The sequence below is a fragment of the Hypomesus nipponensis genome, chromosome 2 (genome assembly GCF_054491055.1).
Source record: "Hypomesus nipponensis isolate SF chromosome 2, ASM5449105v1, whole genome shotgun sequence".
Lineage (NCBI taxonomy): Eukaryota > Metazoa > Chordata > Actinopteri > Osmeriformes > Osmeridae > Hypomesus > Hypomesus nipponensis.
The window spans coordinates 1996289-2020000 of NC_140362.1; the positions used below are offsets into that span (position 1 = coordinate 1996289).

The window sequence follows — 23712 nt, forward strand, 5'->3', positions numbered from 1 at the left end:
ACATATTTACAGATTTCCAGAATTATTGTTAATTGTTAATGAATGGTTACGATAGCCTCAACATTACTGTAATAAAAGTATGGAAACAAGTTTGTCACCAGGCAACGATAGCTGTCCAGGTGTGCATCATGTTAAAAGGAGTGGCCAAACACAAGCAACACTAGTAACAGATATATACAGAACCTTGGTTCCAGGGTACGTAGCGTCACATGTGGGGGGGAGTTACAGGAAATGGCTGAGAGGAAGTTTAAGACTGCTTTACAAGGATTTTTAAAAAGTCCTTTGGGACTAAAGTGTCCTTTCTTCCACACAGAAGAGTAACGCATCGAAAGCTCGATAGTGACAAAGACATGTCACTTCACACACAAGCAGGAAGTTCACAAACCTCCAAATGTTTGGACATAATGTCTCCATATTATTGTGCTTCTGTGGATACAATTAGAGACAGTACCAAAAAACAAAAATCACTAAATCGTTTGGTCAGAAAGACATCAGATATTAAGGTGTTTTACAACTGTAATCCTTAGTGTACTGTCTTAGTAAACAATAGTAGTAAATTATACCACTCAGGGGATTGTGGGTAGGCCCACCATGCAGACCAGGCACAGTGCTTTGGAACAACCAGCTGGAAACAGCCGGAGGGGGCGGGGGGGTACACTGCTGCACCTCCCCCCTCACAAACCTCCCTCTCCACCTCCTCCTCTTCCCCCTCTCCACCTCCTCCTCTTCCCCGCACCCTCTTCCCCCTCTGCACCTCCTCCTCTTCTCCTCCCCCCTCTCTTCCACCCCCCTCCCCTCTGCCACCCCTCCGCCTCCTAAGCGGTCGGGAGGGGCACCAGGCTCATGGGGTGCTCCGGGGCCCGGGGGCCCCTCTGTCTCCTCCGGCAGTAGGTGTAGAGTGCGAGAGGGGGATGCAGCTGACAGAGGACACCAGCAGCAGGCCGATGAAGGCCTGGGCGTAGGGGGGGTACTCCAGCACCACCGACTTGCCCTGGAGGAGAGGGGACAGAGAGGAGAGGTGAGGAGAGAGAGGGGGGAGGTAAGGAGAGAGAGAGAGGAGGTGAGGAGAGAGAGAGAGGAGAGGTGAGGAGAGAGAGGGGGGAGGTGAGGTGAGAGAGAGGGGAGGTGAGGGAACAGAGAGGAGAGGTGAGGAGAGAGAGGGGGGAGGTGAGGAGAGAGAGAGAGAGAGAGAGAGGGGAGGTGAGGAGAGAGAGAGAGGAGGTGAGGAGAGAGAGAGAGAGAGAGAGGGGAAGTGACGAGAGAGAGAGGAGGTGAGGAGAGAGAGAGAGGAGGTGAGGAGAGAGAGAGAGGAGGTGAGGTGAGGAGAGAGAGAGGGGAGGTGAGGAGAGAGAGGAGGTGAGGTGAAAGAGAGGGGAGGTGAGTAGAGAGAGGGGGGAGGTGAGGAGAGAGAGGGGGGAGGTGAGGAGAGAGAGAGAGGGGAGGTGAGGAGAGAGAGAGAGAGAGGGGAGGTGAGGAGAGAGAGGGGGGAGGTGAGGAGAGAGAGAGGAGAGGTGAGGAGAGAGGGGGGAGGTGAGGAGAGAGAGAGAGAGAGAGAGGGGAGGTGACGAGAGAGAGAGGAGGTGAGGAGAGAGAGAGAGGAGGTGAGGAGAGAGAGAGAGGGGAGGTGAGGTGAGGAGAGAGAGAGGGGAGGTGAGGAGAGAGAGGAGGTGAGGTGAAAGAGAGGGGAGGTGAGTAGAGAGAGGGGGGAGGTGAGGAGAGAGAGGGGGGAGGTGAGGAGAGAGAGAGAGGGGAGGTGAGGAGAGAGAGAGAGAGGGGGGAGGTGAGGAGAGAGAGAGGAGAGGTGAGAGAGGGGGGAGGTGAGGAGAGAGAGAGAGAGAGAGAGAGAGAGAGAGAGAGGAGGTAAGGAGAGAGAGAGAGGAGGTGAGGAAAGAGAGAGGGGAGGTGAGGAGAGAGAGGGGGGAGGTGAGGAGAGACGGGAGGTGAGGAGAGAGAGGGGGGAGGTGAGGAGAGAGAGAGGGGAGGTGAGGAGAGAGAGGTGGGAGGTAAGGAGAGAGAGAGGGGAGGTGAGGAGAGGAGACAGAGAGGTGAGGAGAGAGAGGGGAGGTGAGGGAACAGAGAGGAGAGGTGAGGAGAGAGAGGTGAGGAGAGAGAGAGAGAGAGAGAGAGAGAGAGAGAGAGAGAGAGAGAGAGAGAGAGAGAGAGAGAGAGAGGGGAGGTGAGGATAGAGAGAGGGGAGGTGAGGAGACGAGAGAGGTGAGGGGAGGTGAGGAGAGAGAGGGGGGAGGTGAGGAGAGAGAGAGGGGAGGTGAGGAGAGGTGAGGAGAGAGGTGAGAGGGGAGGTGAGGAGAGAGAGGGGGGAGGTGAGGAGAGAGAGAGGGGAGGTGAGGAGACGAGAGAGGTGAGGGGAGGTGAGGAGAGAGAGGGGGGAGGTGAGGAGAGAGAGAGGGGAGGTGAGGAGAGGTGAGGAGAGGTGAGGAGAGGAGAGAGGTGAGAGGGGAGGTGAGGAGAGGGGAGAAGGGGGGCCGTACCAGGTCTTTGTTCCAGGCCTGGTAGGTAGGGGTACCTCCCTGGATGTAGTTGATGATGTAGAAGATGAAGAGAGCCACAAGGAGCAGGGGGCTCACAAACACCCACATGATCTTCCAGTACCAGTTAGGACGGTGGCCCAGCATGTCCTCAATGTCCTTCTCAAACCTGACGAGGACAAGACAGGAAGGGTCTGGTGTTTTACAGCTCATCACATTAGACAACCATGTAGTCTGAAGTCGTACTGCAGAAGCCAGGGTTTGAATCCGGCCTGGTCCCTGTTGCATGTCTTCTCTCTCTCTCTCTCCCCCCCCCCCCCTCGTTCTTTCCTCCTCTCTCCCTCTCTCTCTTTCTCTCTCTTTCTCTCTCTCTCTCTGCCTTTCCAACTACACTTAACTTTCAAACTTCCCAATAAATCTTGAACTTTTTAGACAGCTTTTATGCTCGGCAGTTATGCATGGTAACCTGTTCAGGCAGACAACACTTCAGGCCACATGCTCTGCTTGAATCTGTGGCACAACCTGTGCCTGTGTTAAACTACAAGTACAGTGTATCAATCTTGAAAAGATGCATTGTAATAAATTACAAGAATCTAAACACTGTTACAATGGCAGACAATTTAAAAGGCAATTTACTCTGTGGTAGACACACACTGTAAAACACACACACACCTCTTAATGCCAGAGATGTAAATACACACACACACACACACACACAGACTTCTTAATGCCGTAGATGTAAATACACACACACACACACACAGACTTCTTAATGCTGTAGATGTAAATACACACACACACACACACACCTCTTAATGCCAGAGATGTAAATACACACACACACACACACACACACACACACACAGACCTCTTAATGCCGTAGATGTAGCTGACAGTGATGACCTCCACCAGGACAATGAAGAGCAGGGAGAAGGTGGCTCCGTAGTCGTTGAACATGGTGAACCAGTAGTTCCCCGACCGCGTGGTGAACCCTAGACCCAGCAGCAGACACACCACACACACCAAGCCTGCACCACACAAACACACACACCACACAAACACACACACCACACACACCACACACACACCACAGGGGAAACATCTCTAGACAGGCTGGCACAAGGATAGGGGCTCATTCGAAACCTATTTACTGGCAAGTTGTTTATAAATTAGACATGGGAACTGTTGGAAAAATTGAAGATGTAACACATTTAACCTGTATAAGAATGATTGTGTTCAGCATTCCTTGTGACTAGAGAGAGCCCTATCCCCAAATCTGAACTTTGGGTAACACGAGGCATACGTAAACAAGGTGACCTGGGCTGACCACTCTCTCTTACTGGAGAGGCCATAAAAGATGTCTGGCCTTAACTGTGTTGGGTGAATCATGTGGTCAAGCTTGAAGGGGTCAAAGAGTGCACACACTCAAACACGTTCCTGACAGGAACCCCACTCCCCATCCCCTCCCTCCCTCCCTCCCTCTCCCCCTCCCTCCCTCCCTCCCTCCCTCCCTCCCTCCCTCCCTCCCTCCCTCCCTCCCTCCCTCCCTCCCTCCCTCCCTCCCTCCCTCCCTCCCTCCCTCCCTCCCTCCCTCCCTCCCTCCCTCCCTCCCTCTCCCTCCCTCCCTCCCCCTCCCTCCCTCCCTCCCTCCCTCCCTCCCTCCCTCCCTCCCTCCCTCCCTCCCTCCCTCCCCCTCCCCCTCCCTCCCTCCCTCCCTCCCTCTCCCTCCTCCCACCCCCCTCTCACCATTAAAGGTCTCGTTGCTGATGTTGCGGGAGATCACCTTGAAGTCCCTCAGGGGGGTGATGATGGCCGTCACGTTGCCCAGCATGCTGCCCATTCCCAGCAGCAGCAACATCAGGAAGTACAGCACCGACCACAGCTGAGGTAACGGCATGTTCTTTATGGCCTCGCTGTACACGATGAAGGCCAGGCCTGTGCCCTCCACCGCCTGGAGAGGGAGTGAGTGAGTGAGTGAGTGAGTGAGTGAGGGAGGGAGGGAGGGAGGGAGGGAGGGAGGGAGGGAGGGAGGGAGGGAGGGGGTGGATTTTTAAAATCTACATTAATTAGCAAGCCTTTCCAGAAATAACCTGACTGACTCAAAGTAGACTGCTGTTCATTCAGGTTTTTTGACTAATGACACATCTTCATTCGTTTAAAATGTTCTACTTGAATGCTATGACAGAGTTGGGTTGTGTGGCTCGTTTACAGCAATAGGTTCACCACTGGGAACCTTTGTACACATCAACAGCTTGGCCCAGCCTGAAACAGTCATTACTGATTACCACAAACACAACAGCTCTGGTCAAGTTCACCTGCCCTCCATCAGACATGCAGATGAGTGCTGAATCATCACAAAATTACCAGGTTGTGTGAGGACAGCTGTCATAGCTATCATAACTATCCTATCGAGCTATCCTAGCTACCTAAATGTTCTCAATGTCCTTATCCGCAATCTACCCCCCCCACCCAGACCATCACCCCCCCCCCCCCACCCAGACCATCACCCCCTCTCCCCCCCCACCCAGACCGTCACCCCCTCTACCCCCCCCTCACCCAGACCATCACCCCCTCTCCCCCCCCACCCAGACCGTCAGCTTACCGTGTCCAGTTCGGCCTCCAAGTTGCAGCTCTCCAGCTTGCTTGCAATGCTGGCAAACAGGTCTGGCTGAGTCTGGTTCAGCTGCAAGGCCCAGTGGTCGACGGTCTCCATGGTGATGGAGTCCTCTGCCAGATCAAAGGTGTTCAGAAACAGCACACGCGTCCTGGAGGGAGGGAGGCGCATGTCACGTGACCACCAAGCTGACCTCTGACCTGTGGCTCTCTGCCAGCCGTGTACACCTACACCAGTGTGTGTGTCAGTCTACTGTGTTGACTGACCTTGTGGAGACAGGTTCTAGTAGGGCTTAGGGGGATGGTAGTAAAACAGGACTCAGAGTCCCCACAACGACAGCTATACACAACATGTGTGTTTGTGTGTTTACACGTGCCGGCAATCACTGACGATACAGAAGATCAAAGACAGGTCTGTCATCTCTGTTTAAAGATGAAAGACCGGTCTGTCATCTCTGTTTAAAAATCAAAGACTGGTCTGTCATCTCTGTTTAAAGATCATAGACTGGTCTGTCATCTCTGTTTAAAGATCAAAGACTGGTCTGTCATCTCTGCTTAAAGATCAAAGACTGGTCTGTCATCTCTGTTTAAAGATCAAAGACTGGTCTGTCATCTCTGTTTAAAGATCATAGACTGGTCTGTCATCTCTGTTTAAAGATCAAAGACTGGTCTGTCATCTCTGTTTAAAGATCAGAGACTGGTCTGTCATCTCTGTTTAAAGATCAGAGACTGGTCTGTCATCTCTGTTTAAAGATCAGAGACTGGTCTGTCATCTCTGTTTAAAGATCAGAGACTGGTCTGTCATCTCTGTTTAAAGATCAGAGACTGGTCTGTCATCTCTGTTTAAAGATCAGAGACTGGTCTGTCATCTCTGTTTAAAGATCAGAGACTGGTCTGTCATCTCTGTTTAAAGATCATAGACTGGTCTGTCATCTCTGTTTAAAGATCAGAGACTGGTCTGTCATCTCTGTTTAAAGATCATAGACTGGTCTGTCATCTCTGTTTAAAGATCAGAGACTGGTCTGTCATCTCTGTTTAAAGATCAAAGACTGGTCTGTCATCTCTGTTTAAAGATCAGAGACTGGTCTGTCATCTCTGTTTAAAGATCAAAGACTGGTCTGTCATCTCTGTTTAAAGATCAGAGACTGGTCTGTCATCTCTGTTTAAAGATCAGAGACTGGTCTGTCATCTCTGTTTAAAGATCAGAGACTGGTCTGTCATCTCTGTTTAAAGATCAGAGACTGGTCTGTCATCTCTGTTTAAAGATCAGAGACTGGTCTGTCATCTCTGTTTAAAGATCAGAGACTGGTCTGTCATCTCTGTTTAAAGATCAAAGACTGGTCTGTCATCTCTGTTTAAAGATCAGAGACTGGTCTGTCATCTCTGTTTAAAGATCAGAGACTGGTCTGTCATCTCTGTTTAAAGATCAGAGACTGGTCTGTCATCTCTGTTTAAAGATCAGAGACTGGTCTGTCATCTCTGTTTAAAGATCAGAGACTGGTCTGTCATCTCTGTTTAAAGATCAGAGACTGGTCTGTCATCTCTGTTTAAAGATCATAGACTGGTCTGTCATCTCTGTTTAAAGATCAGAGACTGGTCTGTCATCTCTGTTTAAAGATGAAAGACCGGTCTGTCATCTCTGTTTAAAGATCATAGACTGGTCTGTCATCTCTGTTTAAAGATCAGAGACTGGTCTGTCATCTCTGTTTAAAGATCAAAGACTGGTCTGTCATCTCTGTTTAAAGATCAGAGACTGGTCTGTCATCTCTGTTTAAAGATCAAAGACTGGTCTGTCATCTCTGTTTAAAGATCAGAGACTGGTCTGTCATCTCTGTTTAAAGATCAGAGACTGGTCTGTCATCTCTGTTTAAAGATCAGAGACTGGTCTGTCATCTCTGTTTAAAGATCAGAGACTGGTCTGTCATCTCTGTTTAAAGATCATAGACTGGTCTGTCATCTCTGTTTAAAGATCAGAGACTGGTCTGTCATCTCTGTTTAAAGATGAAAGACCGGTCTGTCATCTCTGTTTAAAGATCATAGACTGGTCTGTCATCTCTGTTTAAAGATCAGAGACTGGTCTGTCATCTCTGTTTAAAGATCAAAGACTGGTCTGTCATCTCTGTTTAAAGATCAGAGACTGGTCTGTCATCTCTGTTTAAAGATCAAAGACTGGTCTGTCATCTCTGTTTAAAGATCAGAGACTGGTCTGTCATCTCTGTTTAAAGATCAGAGACTGGTCTGTCATCTCTGTTTAAAGATCAGAGACTGGTCTGTCATCTCTGTTTAAAGATCAGAGACTGGTCTGTCATCTCTGTTTAAAGATCAGAGACTGGTCTGTCATCTCTGTTTAAAGATCAGAGACTGGTCTGTCATCTCTGTTTAAAGATCAAAGACTGGTCTGTCATCTCTGTTTAAAGATCAGAGACTGGTCTGTCATCTCTGTTTAAAGATCAAAGACTGGTCTGTCATCTCTGTTTAAAGATCAGAGACTGGTCTGTCATCTCTGTTTAAAGATCAGAGACTGGTCTGTCATCTCTGTTTAAAGATCAGAGACTGGTCTGTCATCTCTGTTTAAAGATCAGAGACTGGTCTGTCATCTCTGTTTAAAGATCAAAGACTGGTCTGTCATCTCTGTTTAAAGATCAGAGACTGGTCTGTCATCTCTGTTTAAAGATCAAAGACTGGTCTGTCATCTCTGTTTAAAGATCATAGACTGGTCTGTCATCTCTGTTTAAAGATCAGAGACTGGTCTGTCATCTCTGTTTAAAGATCATAGACTGGTCTGTCATCTCTGTTTAAAGATCAGAGACTGGTCTGTCATCTCTGTTTAAAGATCAGAGACTGGTCTGTCATCTCTGTTTAAAGATCAGAGACTGGTCTGTCATCTCTGTTTAAAGATCAGAGACTGGTCTGTCATCTCTGTTTAAAGATCATAGACTGGTCTGTCATCTCTGTTTAAAGATCATAGACTGGTCTGTCATCTCTGTTTAAAGATCAGAGACTGGTCTGTCATCTCTGTTTAAAGATCAGAGACTGGTCTGTCATCTCTGTTTAAAGATCAGAGACTGGTCTGTCATCTCTGTTTAAAGATCAGAGACTGGTCTGTCATCTCTGTTTAAAGATCAGAGACTGGTCTGTCATCTCTGTTTAAAGATCAGAGACTGGTCTGTCATCTCTGTTTAAAGATCAGAGACTGGTCTGTCATCTCTGTTTAAAGATCAAAGACTGGTCTGTCATCTCTGTTTAAAGATCAGAGACTGGTCTGTCATCTCTGTTTAAAGATCAGAGACTGGTCTGTCATCTCTGTTTAAAGATCATAGACTGGTCTGTCATCTCTGTTTAAAGATCAGAGACTGGTCTGTCATCTCTGTTTAAAGATCAGAGACTGGTCTGTCATCTCTGTTTAAAGATCAGAGACTGGTCTGTCATCTCTGTTTAAAGATCAGAGACTGGTCTGTCATCTCTGTTTAAAGATCAGAGACTGGTCTGTCATCTCTGTTTAAAGATCAGAGACTGGTCTGTCATCTCTGTTTAAAGATCAGAGACTGGTCTGTCATCTCTGTTTAAAGATCAGAGACTGGTCTGTCATCTCTGTTTAAAGATCAAAGACTGGTCTGTCATCTCTGTTTAAAGATCAGAGACTGGTCTGTCATCTCTGTTTAAAGATCAAAGACTGGTCTGTCATCTCTGTTTAAAGATCATAGACTGGTCTGTCATCTCTGTTTAAAGATCAGAGACTGGTCTGTCATCTCTGTTTAAAGATCAGAGACTGGTCTGTCATCTCTGTTTAAAGATCAGAGACTGGTCTGTCATCTCTGTTTAAAGATCAGAGACTGGTCTGTCATCTCTGTTTAAAGATCAGAGACTGGTCTGTCATCTCTGTTTAAAGATCAGAGACTGGTCTGTCATCTCTGTTTAAAGATCAGAGACTGGTCTGTCATCTCTGTTTAAAGATCAGAGACTGGTCTGTCATCTCTGTTTAAAGATCAGAGACTGGTCTGTCATCTCTGTTTAAAGATCAGAGACTGGTCTGTCATCTCTGTTTAAAGATCAGAGACAGGTCTGTCATCTCTGTTTAAAGATCAAAGACAGGTCTGTCATCTCTGTTTAAAGATCGCCCAGCTGAGTCTTATCAGGGCTTGTCACATTCTAACACTCTGGGTTTGTCTTATTGTAAGACTATTATTAGATCAATTTATGATTACGACCAGGAAGAGCAACCTTGGAACACCGACACTAAACTCATGAGACGTGTTAGATACGTGGACTTTGGTCCAGGAAACTATTACAACATCAGGTGTGTCATGAAGTAGCTGTGTCTAAATAAACAACATGACTAAGCACCTGGTATAACACTCACCCACACACACACCCTGCGGCCCTTTGCCTACCTGCCTACCTCTCCAGCTCTCCTAGTTAAAGGCTCTGCCTACCTCTCCAGACAGCTCTCCTAGTTGCAGGCTCTGCCTACCTCTCCAGACAGCTCTCCTAGTTGCAGGCTCTGCCTACCTCTCCAGACAGCTCTCCTAGTTGCAGGCTCTGCCTACCTCTCCAGACAGCTCTCCTAGTTGCAGGCTCTGCCTACCTCTCCAGACAGCTCTCCTAGTTGCAGGCTCTGCCTACCTCTCCAGACAGCTCTCCTAGTTGCAGGCTCTGCCTACGTCTCCAGACAGCTCTCCTAGTTGAAGGCTCTGCCTACCTCTCCAGCTCTCCTAGTTGAAGGCTCTGCCTACCTCTCCAGCTCTCCTAGTTGAAGGCTCTGCCTACCTCTCCAGCTCTCCTAGTTGAAGGCTCTGCCTACCTCTCCAGCTCTCCTAGTTGAAGGCTCTGCCTACCTCTCCAGACAGCTCTCCTAGTTGAAGGCTCTGCCTACCTCTCCAGACAGCTCTCCTAGTTGCAGGCTCTGCCTACCTCTCCAGACAGCTCTCGTAGTTGCAGGCTCTGCCTACCTCTCCAGACAGCTCTCCTAGTTGCAGGCTCTGCCTACCTCTCCAGACAGCTCTCGTAGTTGAAGGCTCTGCCTACCTCTCCAGACAGCTCTCGTAGTTGAAGGCTCTGCCTACCTCTCCAGACAGCTCTCGTAGTTGAAGGCTCTGCCTACCTCTCCAGACAGCTCTCGTAGTTGAAGGTGGCCTTGAAGCCGTAGATGGAGAAGGTGACGATGCTGGCGAACACAGAGGTGCCGCTGTTGATCATGGACACCACGATGGCCTGCTGCTGGAAGTTGTTGTTGTACTGGTTGTAGCTGGCGAAGGCGATGAGCGAGCCGAAGCCCAGGCCCAGAGAGAAGAAGATCTGAGTGGCGGCGTTGATCCAGGTGGTCGGGTTAGCAAGCTGCTCCAGCTGTTAGCCAGGACACACACACACAGGTGCACACACATACACACACACGCATATACACACACACATGCAGAAACACAGAGGCCCACAAACACACACACACGTGCACACACACAAAGAAGGACTTTTAGTAAGCCACACAGAACTAACCCCATCCCACACATGCGCTGTACTCAACAACAATGCTGACTGCAGCTGCACAGCTGTGGCTAACCTCTGCAGCTTGGTTCACAAACGTCTGCACGTGCATGACACAATAGTGCGGTTCATTAACATCACCAGGCACCAGGGAGACACAGAGACAGCTAACTAGCTGCAGGCGATGGTTTGCATGACAACAGTGTTGGCATCAATGCCTACAGAGTAGGAGCCAGGTTCAGTTCTGACACAATGTTCCTCAAAGTACCCTGAAGACTGCACACAGCAGCAACAACATATCTTATTGTTTATCTCTCAGATCACATTGTTACGTGTACAGCCCTTTTTACAAGCAATGTCACAGAGGGCTTCACATACACCCCTGGAACTGCACCGAAACCAACCTGAACCCTTGGGTTCTCTGCAGTACCCTGAAGACTAGATACAACAGGATCAACTACAACAACAACCTCTGTGTTCCTGTTGCCCTCCCCCATCCCAGCGTACCTTGGGGGTGAACATGTACTTGACCCCGTTCACGGCTCCGTGCAGGGTGACTCCCCGCACCAGGTAGATGAAAAGGACCAGGTAGGGGAAGGTAGCTGTGAAATACACCACCTCCACACCACAGGGGGCAAAGGTCAAGTTAATGTTAGGATCCTTTATCGAGAGCTGACACAGTCAGTGCTGCCTGACACGCTGTGCAGGGTTGTGCGTACGAGTGGAGGAGCCTGTTAGTAAACACAGCACTGCATGGGCCTGCACTCCCGTTAGCCACTGCTGGGTTTACTGACAGGTGAAGCGCAAATTCTACTGCTGCTTCTACTGCTGCTTCTACTGCTGCTTCTACTGCTGCTTCTACTGCTGCTTCTACTGCTGCTGAAACTCCCTCCCTCCAACACACACACATTTTACAGTTTGTTTATTTAGCGCAGTGCTTCTCAACCCTGGTCCCCGTGCCCCCCTGTCCTGCATGTTCTAGATGTTTCCCTGCTCCAACACTTCTGATTCAAATGAATGGGTCGTTATCAAGCTCAGCAGAAGCCTGATAACGACCCGATCAATGACCTGAATCAGGTGTGTTGGAGCAGGGAAACATCTAGAACATGCAGGGCCGGGGGACCCTGAGGACCAGTGTTGAAAACCTTTGACTTGAGCGAATGTGTTTATGCAGGAAGTGCAGCGGGACATACAGGATCAGAGGAGCGTAGCCGCAACGGCGTGTCTCCGGTCGGACGCTCTCACCTTGCCGGTGGACTTGACGCCCCTGACGATGAACAGGTAGACAATCATCCAGGCCAGCACAAGGCAGAGCGCCTGGCCTGTGTGCACGCCCCCGTTTTCCTCGATGGAGGACGAGATGTCAAGCGTCTCCCTGAAGAAGAAGTACTCGGTGGGCGTGCCTCGCTCGCATTCCTCCAAGGGACCGGTTAGGTTGCTGTTCAGGGGGCAGTCAGCCCAGGGGAGCGTGGACTGAGGGACGGAGGGAGGGGAAGAATTTGAGAACATTCCAGTTATTGTGATTTTGATGATGACTGCCTGACAATGTTCAAATGTACGTCACCCCCAGTACAGTCATTGTTGATCACTAGAACAGGCCTGGAGGCTCTGACCTCACATACCTGGAATGAATGGAAGAGGTACCAGAAGCTCCAGGCGTTGATGACATTGTAGTAAAGGCAGAGGTACAGTGACGTCATGACACTGGCAAGACCTGCAGAAACAAGTTTATTGACAGCTTAATAGCACATGTCCTTTGTCCTTTTCTAACTTATTTAAAGGAAGGGGGTTTGGAGCCTGCAGCCTGTGGATCAGTCAGGTGGACGTGCTAGAGAGACACTACCCTTGACTGTGGGTGCTCATGAGCACCATGTGTGTATTCATGCTCTTCTCATCTCTACTGTTGTCTTGTTTCTATTGTAATCCTTTTATATATAATGTCTCCTTTCAACTGTATAACTGTCAGTTTGTCTATTCTCAGGTCATTAACAAAAATAAGTGATGTTGACGGCATGACTATTTGTATATAAGGAGGTTTACTATATTTAAGATTATTGTAGATGTTTCTATGTTTTGTGTACTATATGTTATGTTATGCCAGGTTGCTTTGTGTTGTCTTGTCCTAAGAATTTCAGTACCCAGTTTGACCCTGTGTTGTTCTGTGCATCTGACAATAAAAGACTTGAACTTGAACTGACAGCAAGAAATCAATCAAACGACAGCAATGACAATTCTCACCCACTCCCCTCAGGTAGGAGCTAATGGACTCACCCACTCCCCTCAGGTAGGAGCTAATGGACTCACCCACTCCCCTCAGGTAGGAGCTAATGGACTCACCCACTCCCCTCAGTTAGGAGCTAATGGACTCACCCACTCCCCTCAGGTAGGAGCTAATGGACTCACCCACTCCCCTCAGGTAGGAGCTAATGGACTCACCCACTCCCCTCAGTTAGGAGCTAATGGACTCACCCACTCCCCTCAGTTAGGAGCTAATGGACTCACCCACTCCCCTCAGTTAGGAGCTAATGGACTCACCCACTCCCCCCAGGTAGGGGTTGATTGCGCTCCATGCTCCGATGCTCCCCAACCGCATCTTCTGGCCAATGGCCAGCTCCATGTAGAACAGAGGAACCCCCTCCAGGACCAGCATGATGAGGTACGGGATGAGGAACCCACCTGTGAGACAGGAAATTGTCATCACACACAGGAAGTCATCATCAGACACAAAAATGTAAACGCCAGGGGTTGTGGGAGCTGGTGTGTCAGTGCAGGCTTTGTCTCATTGGCTGATTCCTAACGTGGACTTGGCCAACCATAAGTTCAGTGGAGTTCAGCAGTTCAACAGGTGTGTCTGTCTCTATCTTTCTCTGCCTGCATCTCTCCTAGCTTGCTCTGAGTCTTTCTTTAACTACTTTTCTCTCTACCTGCATCGTTCCCTCTCTGACAGTCTTTATTACTGTATCTCCTCCTCCCTCTCTTTACATTTACATTTACATTTATTCATTTAGCAGACGCTTTTATCCAAAGCGACTTCCAAGAGAGCTTCACAAAGTGCATAGGTCACTGATCATAACGACTCTCTGCTTGCCTCTCTGCAAAGCCATAGAAGATTGAACCTATCAAAATGATGATACATTTGTTACAACAATACAACTCTCTCTCTCTCTCTCTCTCTCTCTCTCTCTCTCTCTCTCTCTCTCTCTCTCTCTCTCTTTCTGCAGGCTTGCTCACACAGACAGGACTGTGTGTGTTGTGTTTCCTGTGTGAGTGCGCTTCAATAAGCTCCTTCAGCACTAACTAAAGGGATCAAGCAGGGACAGTCAGGATGTCAGAAGATGTGGTTGTCCTGTCAGCGTGTCAGGTTGTCCTGTACATTCTGTACATTCTTGCACCACCAAATAAAGATACTGTTAAAGGAAGTTACTGTAGCCGAAATAATTCTTGGTGATGTCACCATGTTTTGTCAGAAAAAACATTGACTTCTCATCTTTGATGTGGTTTCTGTCTCACACTGAGTTTCCACGAGTGCTGCCTCATGTTTGCTCATCCAGAACAGGGAGTCAGATGGCTGAGCGGTGAGGGAGTTGGGCTAGTAATCAGAAGATTGCGGGATTGATTCCCCGCCGTGCCGAATGACGTCGTGAACTTGGGCAAGGCACTTCACCCTACTTGCCTCGGGGAATGTCCCTGTACTTACTGTAAGTCACTCTGGATAAGAGCGTCTGCTAAATGACTAATGTAAATGTAGAACAGGATGTGTCCCTCCTGTGGAGGTGCAGTCCATGACAGTTGTCTCTGCTGTCCTAATTGTCTCTTTCCCTCCTGCTTTATTTCTCATCTCCTTCTAACTGTAATACTGTGTATTTTGTCTCAGTTCAGGCCAGAATCGACATTTATGTTCAGTTCCGATTGAATCAATGAAGGTTAAGTAACAAACACATTAATGACAGTGAAGATGGGAGCATTGGACAAGCTTATTGCTTGGTGACCCAGACAGACCTCTCTCTCTATCCCAGACCCCAACCCCTCTCCCTCTCTCCCAGACCCCAACCCCTCTCTCTCTCCCTCTCTCTCCTTCTCTCTCTCCCTCTCTCTCTCTCTCTCTCTCCCAGAACCCTCTCTCTCTCTCTCTCTCTCTCTCTCTCTCTCTCTCTCTCTCTCTCTCTCTCCTAGACCCCAACCCCTCTCTCTCCTTCTCCCTCTCTCTCCTTCTCTCTCTCCCAGACCCTAACCCCTCTCTCTCTCTCCCTCTCTCTCCTTCTCTCTCTCCCCCTCTTTCTCTCCCAGACCCCAACCCCTCCCTTTCTCTCTCTCTCTCTCTCTCTCTCTCTCTCTCTCTCTCTCTCTCTCCTCTCTCTCTCTCTCTCTCTCTCTCCTCTCTCTCTCTCTCTCTCTCTCTCTCTCTCTCTCCCTCTCTCTCTCTCTCTCTCTCTCTCTCTCTCTCCCCCCAAGCTTAAACAAGTAGGTAAATATGGCAAGTGCTCCATAAACTATTCTGAGAAAAAAATTGATTTCCATCAGTTAAGGATTAGACGGAATAGTTGTAAGTATTGACGGAACATAGCTGTTAGTTAATTCCAAATTGTATATTCCTAATGTAGTTAAACAAGGGGCAGCACAAGGGGCAAGAAAACAATTACAGCTGCACATTTAGAAGTTAGCCAGTGGAAATGTACCAGTGGAAGTTTACTCTGCCTACCTTTGCCAACATTATGTAAGATACTTACAGTAATAGTGTTTTAGTGCTGTTTCATCATGTTTCGACTCATGTTTGACTGACTTCCAACAAGCAATCCAACTTTATTCGAAGAGTTGCATACAAATCTGTCTCACAAGGTGAGACACATGTAACAACCTGACAAGAAACTGCCGCAGCAAACCAAACCGTGCGTAAGGACGCACACACCAGTGGGAAATCGGATTTAAGAGACTTAGAAAACACCTCAACACACCTATTCCCAACAGCTCATTTCAGAAATGTTTAACTACGTGCTGTCTGTGGTTCCGTTATAGTCAATGTATGATAACGGGAATATGGATCGCATCCGTGTAATTGGTGCGGAGTAACCTACAGACCTGTGTGATGTTGTATCCCCTTATTAACACGGTTAAACTGTAGTGTAGACAAATGACTTAATGTCAGTAAATAAAGTAGGCTTCTTTCCACCAAATAAAGTAGGCCAATGTTTAAGTGGCAGATCTGCCACTCAACTTGCCGCAAGTGAAGCACGCACCGCACCTGCTCTTTGTGAGAAAAATAAACGAAGCCCTTCCTTACCTCCTCCGTGCATTTGACACAGGTATGGAAAACGCCACACATTTCCAAGTCCAACGGCATAGGACACACATGCCAGAATAAACTGCATGGGGTTATCCCACGACTGTCTCGCTTCCTTCTCCATCGGTGTGGAAATGTGCTGGATTGCAGGAATAATTGAACACAGTCCAGTCCACAGTCTCTAGATACCAAGGGAACAGCAACAGCAAGTACAACAAATCTTCGTATGTAAAGTTGTTCAGAGGGCGGTCGCAGAGCTTATGCTGTGTCCAAGAACCATAACCCGCGTTTTAAGCGCCTTCTGTATATGTATTCTAATGAGCACCTCCGCAGCGGAGGGGAGGGTCTTGTATTTTAATTGCCTTTGTTTACGCAACCCAGGTGAATGTTTCATTTGAAAGGACGCATTTGAACGTGAAGCACGACCCCGCTACTATAGATTATTAGCCAGACAACACTATCTTCCTCGAAGTTTGTATTTGTTTTGAGAGATTACACGACAGTGCTCTGGGCTACACAGCGTATATTGCATTTCTGAACAAACTCAAAATGTCTTGCTTCTCAAGGCCAATAGTAGGCTACCGGAGTGAAGGAAAGTCTCAATAGTTTCTATACATTTCTATAAATACATTTTGATATTATATGTGATATGTTAAGACAATTTACACCTAAACATTGGCTCTGTTAAGTGATTGAGTATGATAAAATAGTAATGAGTGACAAATGAAAAAAAAAAATGTGATCAACCCAAAAAGAAGAGCTAAGAGTTGGGAAAGGGGTCATGGCCAGGCTGAGGTGAAACAGAAAGAAGGGAGAGCTAATGAGAGAGGTGAGGAGAGAGGTCAGTGCATTCATTTAGAAAATGTATGCAGTATTCCAATCAACGCTTGTAAAAGTGTTTAACCAAAACCCCAAACCTATATGCATTCAGAATTCCATGTCAGCGCTCTTCTGAGCTTGCCAATGAGCCACTGCAGCACCGACACATAGGTCCAGGGGGTATTCCAGAAAGCAGGTTATGCAACATAACCAGGTAAGTTACGCGTTGATTCACAATGTTGCAGCAACCTACTGGCAATGTTGCTACAACATCATGTCACAACCTGCTTTCTGGTTATGTGACATAGGTGTCGGACTCGGCACACAAGTCAGAATTGAGGAAGGCTAAAAAACATTATAAAACTAAAGATAGTTTCTAAATGATAGGCCCACCAATCATCTTATTTTGACTAAAACATGAAAACAATATCACATGAAGTTCAAAAAAACTGTATTTGCACTCATATGAATGCAAAAAAAAGAGGTGAGGAGAGAGGGAGGAAGGGTGAGGTGAGGAGAGAGGGAGGAAGGGTGAGGTGAGGAGAGAGGGAGGAAGGGTGAGGTGAGGAGAGAGGGAGGAGGGGTGAGGTGAGGAGAGAGGGAGGAAGGGTGAGGTGAGGAGAGAGGGAGGAAGGGTGAGGTGAGGAGAGAGGGAGGAAGGGTGAGGTGAGGAGATAGGGAGGAAGGGTGAGGTGAGGAGAGAGGGAGGAAGGGAGAGTTGAGGATAGAGGGAGGAAGGGTGAGGTGAGGAAGGGTGAGGTGAGGAGAGAGGGAGGAAGGGAGAGGTGAGGATAGAGGGAGGAAGGGTGAGGTGAGGAGAGAGGGAGGAAGGGTGAGGTGAGGAGAGAGGGAGGAAGGGAGAGGTGAGGATAGAGGGAGGAAGGGTGAGGTGAGGAGAGAGGGAGGAAGGGTGAGGTGAGGAGAGAGGGAGGAAGGGTGAGGTGAGGAGAGAGGGAGGAATGGAGAGGTGAGGATAGAAGGAGGAAGGGTGAGGTGAGGAGAGAGGGAGGAAGGGTGAGGTGAGGAGAGAGGGAGGAAGGGTGAGGTGAGGAGAGAGGGAGGAAGGGTGAGGTGAGGAGAGAGGGAGGAAGGGAGAGGTGAGGATAGAGGGAGGAAGGGTGAGGTGAGGAGAGAGGGAGGAAGGGTGAGGTGAGGAGAGAGGGAGGAAGGGTGAGGTGAGGAGAGAGGGAGGAAGGGAGAGGCGAGGAGAGAGGGAGGAAGGGTGAGGTGAGGAGAGAGGGAGGAAGGGTGAGGTGAGGAGAGAGGGAGGAAGGGTGAGGTGAGGAGAGAGGGAGGAAGGGAGAGGTGAGGATAGAGGGAGGAAAGGTGAGGTGAGGAGAGAGGGAGGAAGGGTGAGGTGAGGAGAGAGGGAGGAAGGGTGAGGTGAGGAGAGAGGGAGGAAGGGAGAGGTGAGGAGAGAGGGAGGAAGGGTGAGGTGAGGAGAGGAGAGAGGGAGGAAGGGTGAGGTGAGGAGAGAGGGAGGAAGGGTGAGGTGAGGAGAGAGGGAGGAAGGGAGAGGTGAGGATAGAAGGAGGGAGGGTGAGGTGAGGAGAGAGGGAGGAAGGGTGAGGTGAGGAGAGAGGGAGGAAGGGTGAGGTGAGGATAGATGGAGGAAGGGTGAGGTGAGGAGAGAGGGAGGAAGGGTGAGGTGAGGAGAGAGGGAGGAAGGGTGAGGTGAGGAGAGAGGGAGGAAGGGGGAGGTGAGGAGAGAGGGAGGAAGGGTGAGGTGAGGAGAGAGGGAGGAAGGGTGAGGTGAGGAGAGAGGGAGGAAGGGAGAGGTGAGGATAGAGGGAGGAAGGGTGAGGTGAGGAGAGAGGGAGGAAGGGTGAGGTGAGGAGAGAGGGAGGAAGGGAGAGTTGAGGATAGAGGGAGGAAGGGTGAGGTGAGGAAGGGTGAGGTGAGGAGAGAGGGAGGAAGGGAGAGGTGAGGATAGAGGGAGGAAGGGTGAGGTGAGGAGAGAGGGAGGAAGGGTGAGGTGAGGAGAGAGGGAGGAAGGGAGAGGTGAGGATAGAGGGAGGAAGGGTGAGGTGAGGAGAGAGGGAGGAAGGGTGAGGTGAGGAGAGAGGGAGGAAGGGTGAGGTGAGGAGAGAGGGAGGAAGGGTGAGGTGAGGAGAGAGGGAGGAAGGGAGAGGTGAGGATAGAGGGAGGAAGGGTGAGGTGAGGAGAGAGGGAGGAAGGGTGAGGTGAGGAGAGAGGGAGGAAGGGTGAGGTGAGGAGAGAGGGAGGAAGGGAGAGGCGAGGAGAGAGGGAGGAAGGGTGAGGTGAGGAGAGAGGGAGGAAGGGTGAGGTGAGGAGAGAGGGAGGAAGGGAGAGGTGAGGATAGAGGGAGGAAGGGTGAGGTGAGGAGAGAGGGAGGAAGGGTGAGGTGAGGAGAGAGGGAGGAAGGGTGAGGTGAGGAGAGAGGGAGGAATGGAGAGGTGAGGATAGAAGGAGGAAGGGTGAGGTGAGGAGAGAGGGAGGAAGGGTGAGGTGAGGAGAGAGGGAGGAAGGGTGAGGTGAGGAGAGAGGGAGGAAGGGTGAGGTGAGGAGAGAGGGAGGAAGGGAGAGGTGAGGATAGAGGGAGGAAGGGTGAGGTGAGGAGAGAGGGAGGAAGGGTGAGGTGAGGAGAGAGGGAGGAAGGGTGAGGTGAGGAGAGAGGGAGGAAGGGAGAGGCGAGGAGAGAGGGAGGAAGGGTGAGGTGAGGAGAGAGGGAGGAAGGGTGAGGTGAGGAGAGAGGGAGGAAGGGTGAGGTGAGGAGAGAGGGAGGAAGGGAGAGGTGAGGATAGAGGGAGGAAGGGTGAGGTGAGGAGAGAGGGAGGAAGGGTGAGGTGAGGAGAGAGGGAGGAAGGGTGAGGTGAGGAGAGAGGGAGGAAGGGAGAGGCGAGGAGAGAGGGAGGAAGGGTGAGGTGAGGAGAGAGGGAGGAAGGGTGAGGTGAGGAGAGAGGGAGGAAGGGTGAGGTGAGGAGAGAGGGAGGAAGGGAGAGGTGAGGATAGAGGGAGGAAAGGTGAGGTGAGGAGAGAGGGAGGAAGGGTGAGGTGAGGAGAGAGGGAGGAAGGGTGAGGTGAGGAGAGAGGGAGGAAGGGAGAGGTGAGGAGAGAGGGAGGAAGGGTGAGGTGAGGAGAGGAGAGAGGGAGGAAGGGTGAGGTGAGGAGAGAGGGAGGAAGGGTGAGGTGAGGAGAGAGGGAGGAAGGGTGAGGTGAGGAGAGAGGGAGGAAGGGAGAGGTGAGGAGAGAGGGAGGAAGGGTGAGGTGAGGAGAGAGGGAGGAAGGGTGAGGTGAGGAGAGAGGGAGGAAGGGAGAGGTGAGGAGAGAGGGAGGAAGGGTGAGGTGAGGAGAGGAGAGAGGGAGGAAGGGTGAGGTGAGGAGAGAGGGAGGAAGGGTGAGGTGAGGAGAGAGGGAGGAAGGGAGAGGTGAGGATAGAAGGAGGGAGGGTGAGGTGAGGAGAGAGGGAGGAAGGGTGAGGTGAGGAGAGAGGGAGGAAGGGTGAGGTGAGGAGAGAGGGAGGAAGGGAGAGTTGAGGATAGAGGGAGGAAGGGTGAGGTGAGGAAGGGTGAGGTGAGGAGAGAGGGAGGAAGGGAGAGGTGAGGATAGAGGGAGGAAGGGTGAGGTGAGGAGAGAGGGAGGAAGGGTGAGGTGAGGATAGAGGGAGGAAGGGTGAGGTGAGGAGAGAGGGAGGAAGGGTGAGGTGAGGAGAGAGGGAGGAAGGGTGAGGTGAGGAGAGAGGGAGGAAGGGTGAGGTGAGGAGAGAGGGAGGAAGGGAGAGGTGAGGATAGAGGGAGGAAGGGTGAGGTGAGGAGAGAGGGAGGAAGGGTGAGGTGAGGAGAGAGGGAGGAAGGGAGAGGCGAGGAGAGAGGGAGGAAGGGTGAGGTGAGGAGAGAGGGAGGAAGGGTGAGGTGAGGAGAGAGGGAGGAAGGGTGAGGTGAGGAGAGAGGGAGGAAGGGAGAGGTGAGGATAGAGGGAGGAAAGGTGAGGTGAGGAGAGAGGGAGGAAGGGTGAGGTGAGGAGAGAGGGAGGAAGGGTGAGGTGAGGAGAGAGGGAGGAAGGGAGAGGTGAGGAGAGAGGGAGGAAGGGTGAGGTGAGGAGAGGAGAGAGGGAGGAAGGGTGAGGTGAGGAGAGAGGGAGGAAGGGTGAGGTGAGGAGAGAGGGAGGAAGGGTGAGGTGAGGAGAGAGGGAGGAAGGGTGAGGTGAGGAGAGAGGGAGGAAGGGAGAGGTGAGGAGAGGTTGTCCAGTCACATAGTGATCTCCTCAACCTTGACTCTAGTCAGTAGATATTTCTGAAACACTCTCACCTGTGTTCGCTGTCTTTGACCTAATGTTGTGTCTCTGTTTGAAGTTCAAGTTTCAAGTTTATTGCTATTTGTCCAGGTGCAGGTACATTGGAATTCTTTGGCCTGCTTTCCCTGACAATCCCTAGTGACCTCTATTAGTGCTGTCTGACCCAGTGTACCTGTCCTGTCCTGACCTGATGTGAAGCTGTGTCGTCTAGACAGGTACATCAACACATTAAAGCCACTGGCACAGAGACCCAGGAGTTATCCTGATACAGGGCAGCACAAGGGGCAGCTCAGAGGGCAGGGCAGCACAAAGGGCAGGGCGGCACAGACAGGGCAGCACAGGGAGCAGGGCAGCCCAGGGAGCAGGGCAGCACATGGAGCAGGGCAGCCCAGGGAGCAGGGCAGCACAGAGGGCAGGGCAGCACAGTCAGGGCAGCACCGGGAGCAGGGCAGCACAGGGAGCAGGGCGGCACAGGGAGCAGGGCGGCACAGGGAGCAGGGCAGCACAGGGAGCAGGGCAGCACAGGGAGCAGGGCAGCCCAGGGAGCAGGGCAGCACAGGGAGCAGGGCAGCACAGGGAGCAGGGCAGCACAGGGAGCAGGGCAGCCCAGGGAGCAGGGCAGCACAGGGAGCAGGGCAGCACAGGGAGCAGGGCAGCACAAACAGCCCCTGGCTTAGGGCCTGATCACCCATGGCTGGTAGGACCATGACTCCTGACCTGACCAGCAGTCACATTCAGGATCCATCCCAGAATACTCCCGATTGACCGTGGGAGCGTTGCTCTGCTGACCACGTGGTCACAGCCTCTACACACTTGGGGGGGAAGGGAGGGGGGGGAATCAGGACGTGGGGGGGCAGTTGTGTAATGGCACACGTGTCTAATCCTCACACTGCACCCCCTACCATGAGGAGCTGTTTACCAGAGGGAGAGGGAGGAGGGAGAGATAGAGGGAAGGAGGGATGAAGGGAATAGACAGATAAACGGGTGAAGGGGATGGAGAGGTTGAAGTGTGGAAGGGATGAAGCTGGCTGGGGGGGGTCGGTATTTGGGCGGGAGAGGGGGAGGAGAAAGGGACATCTGAGCCTAAACATGATGGGGGTGGGGGGGGGGGGTCTTCTGGGAGCCTTGAGGGCTCGTTTTGTTGCAAGCCATGGAAGAGTGGTGGTGGAGCGGACCTGTAAACAGAGGGGAGGGAGGGAGCGAGGGAAGGAAGGGGGAGGGAAGGAGGGAGGGAAGGAGCGAGAGAGCAGGGATCACAGTGAGAGGCACAGCTGTCCCAATTGAGAGGAATTCTGTTTTCACCAGTATCCCACTGACAGAACACCCAAAAGCAGCTCTGTCCCTCTGAACTGGATCAAGCTGTGTTTACCCGAGGTTTCATAAGGGCCGTGGTGGGGTGTGAGGTGGGGGGGGGGGGGCAGAGGACTACAGCCGTTTCCTGTCTGGGAAACAGGAGGATGAGGAGGGAGGTGGAAGGAGAAGAGATGGGGGACATGTTTTGTGGACAGATGTGGAATGTAGCAGGACTGGTGTGGGCTGGTGTCCTCTCCTCCCCTCTGTGTCGGCCCGGCAGGCCCTCCTCACCCAGCCCACAGACCCGCCCACGCTCGGAACCAGAACAATCCAGAACGTCCCGCTCAGACCGGCGCCTCTAACCGCTTGTGACACCCAGCCGCCGCGACCGCTGAGAGCACAGGAGGCCCCACCGACTCGTCCACCTCTGTGGTCAACAACCGACAATTAGGGCCCGTTGTAGCAGACGACACGCTCAGGCGAGGTTGCGTAACCGTTCTCCAGGAGTCGCTGTGATGTGATGCGCGGTGACACGGGTCTGGGGGCGGGGCCTGGGGCTCTGCCGGGGAGGGGAGGGGGGGGGGGCGGGGGGACTGGAGGTCATTCTGATCTCCACAGACACATGGCTAGAGGGAAGCGAGGAGGGGAAGGAGGGAAGAAAAAGAGTGAAGGGAGCGAGGGGGTGAACTGATATTAGGAGACGTCCCCTCTCCAGTGTCCAGCTGCTTGCATTGTGATCGTAATGTAGCTGCCACCCTGGGGAACGTTCTGTTCTCCATCCTGACTGGCCCGGATGGGAACACAGAGTTCTGCCCCCGCCCTGTCTGTGGGGTGGAAAGGGGAGGGTGTGCAGACCGGGGGGGGGGGGGCGGGGGGGAGGGGGGTCCAAAACCTGAACTGGGTCACTATGGCGACCGTCACAGCCTGTGCCCCTCTGTGTTTGAGATGCACGACTGTGAAGGCCAGGGAGGGGGGGCTGTGAGGGGGGGCTGTGAGGGGGGGGGCTGTGAGGGGGGGCTGTGAGGGGGGGGGGCTGTGAGGGGGGGGGGCTGTGAGGGGGGGCTGTGAGGGGGGGCTGTGAGGGGGGGGGGCTGTGAGGGGGGGCTGTGAGGGGGGGGGCTGTGAGGGGGGGCTGTGAGGGGGGGGGGCTGTGAGGGGGGGGGGCTGTGAGGGGGGGCTGTGAGGGGGGGGGGCTGTGAGGGGGGGCTGTGAGGGGGGGCTGTGAGGTGGGGGCTGTGAGGGGGGGCTGTGAGGGGGGGCTGTGAGGGGGGGGGCTGTGAGGGGGGGGGCTGTGAGGGGGGGCTGTGAGGGGGGGCTGTGGGGGGGGGCTGTGAGGGGGGGGGCTTTACAAAGACACACTGACTGATCGGTCCCCAAGAGAATGGAGGCACAGTAAACCTGAGGACATGGACAGTGTTTCAATGAGGTTCCTTCCAAGCAGAGTGTGTGACATTACATTGAATTACTTTTTGTGACTTTCAAGGACATAGT

At 51.6% G+C, this 23712-nt stretch overlaps 2 protein-coding genes across 2 annotated transcripts in view; one reads left to right on the forward strand and one right to left on the reverse strand.

Annotated features, from left to right (window-relative positions):
* Nucleotides 1-815: 815 nt before the first annotated feature.
* On the reverse strand, nucleotides 816-16074 carry slc6a20 (solute carrier family 6 member 20). The gene is given in 12 exon segments (XM_084706503.1): nucleotides 816-904; nucleotides 907-991; nucleotides 2490-2655; nucleotides 3355-3514; nucleotides 4233-4437; nucleotides 5089-5251; nucleotides 10201-10442; nucleotides 11085-11195; nucleotides 11823-12050; nucleotides 12200-12291; nucleotides 13113-13253; nucleotides 15856-16074. Coding segments are annotated over 12 exon segments (1806 nt in total). The 5' UTR covers nucleotides 15980-16074.
* A 5544-nt stretch (nucleotides 16075-21618) lies between these two features.
* The window catches only part of LOC146300357 (adenylate cyclase type 2-like), a 29707-nt gene continuing 27613 nt past the window's right edge, over nucleotides 21619-23712 (forward strand). The window contains exons 1-2 of the mRNA XM_084706515.1: nucleotides 21619-21625; nucleotides 22601-22700. Of these exons, the coding sequence (XP_084562641.1) occupies nucleotides 21619-21625; nucleotides 22601-22700 (107 nt within the window). The remainder of the gene's footprint in view (nucleotides 21626-22600; nucleotides 22701-23712) is intronic.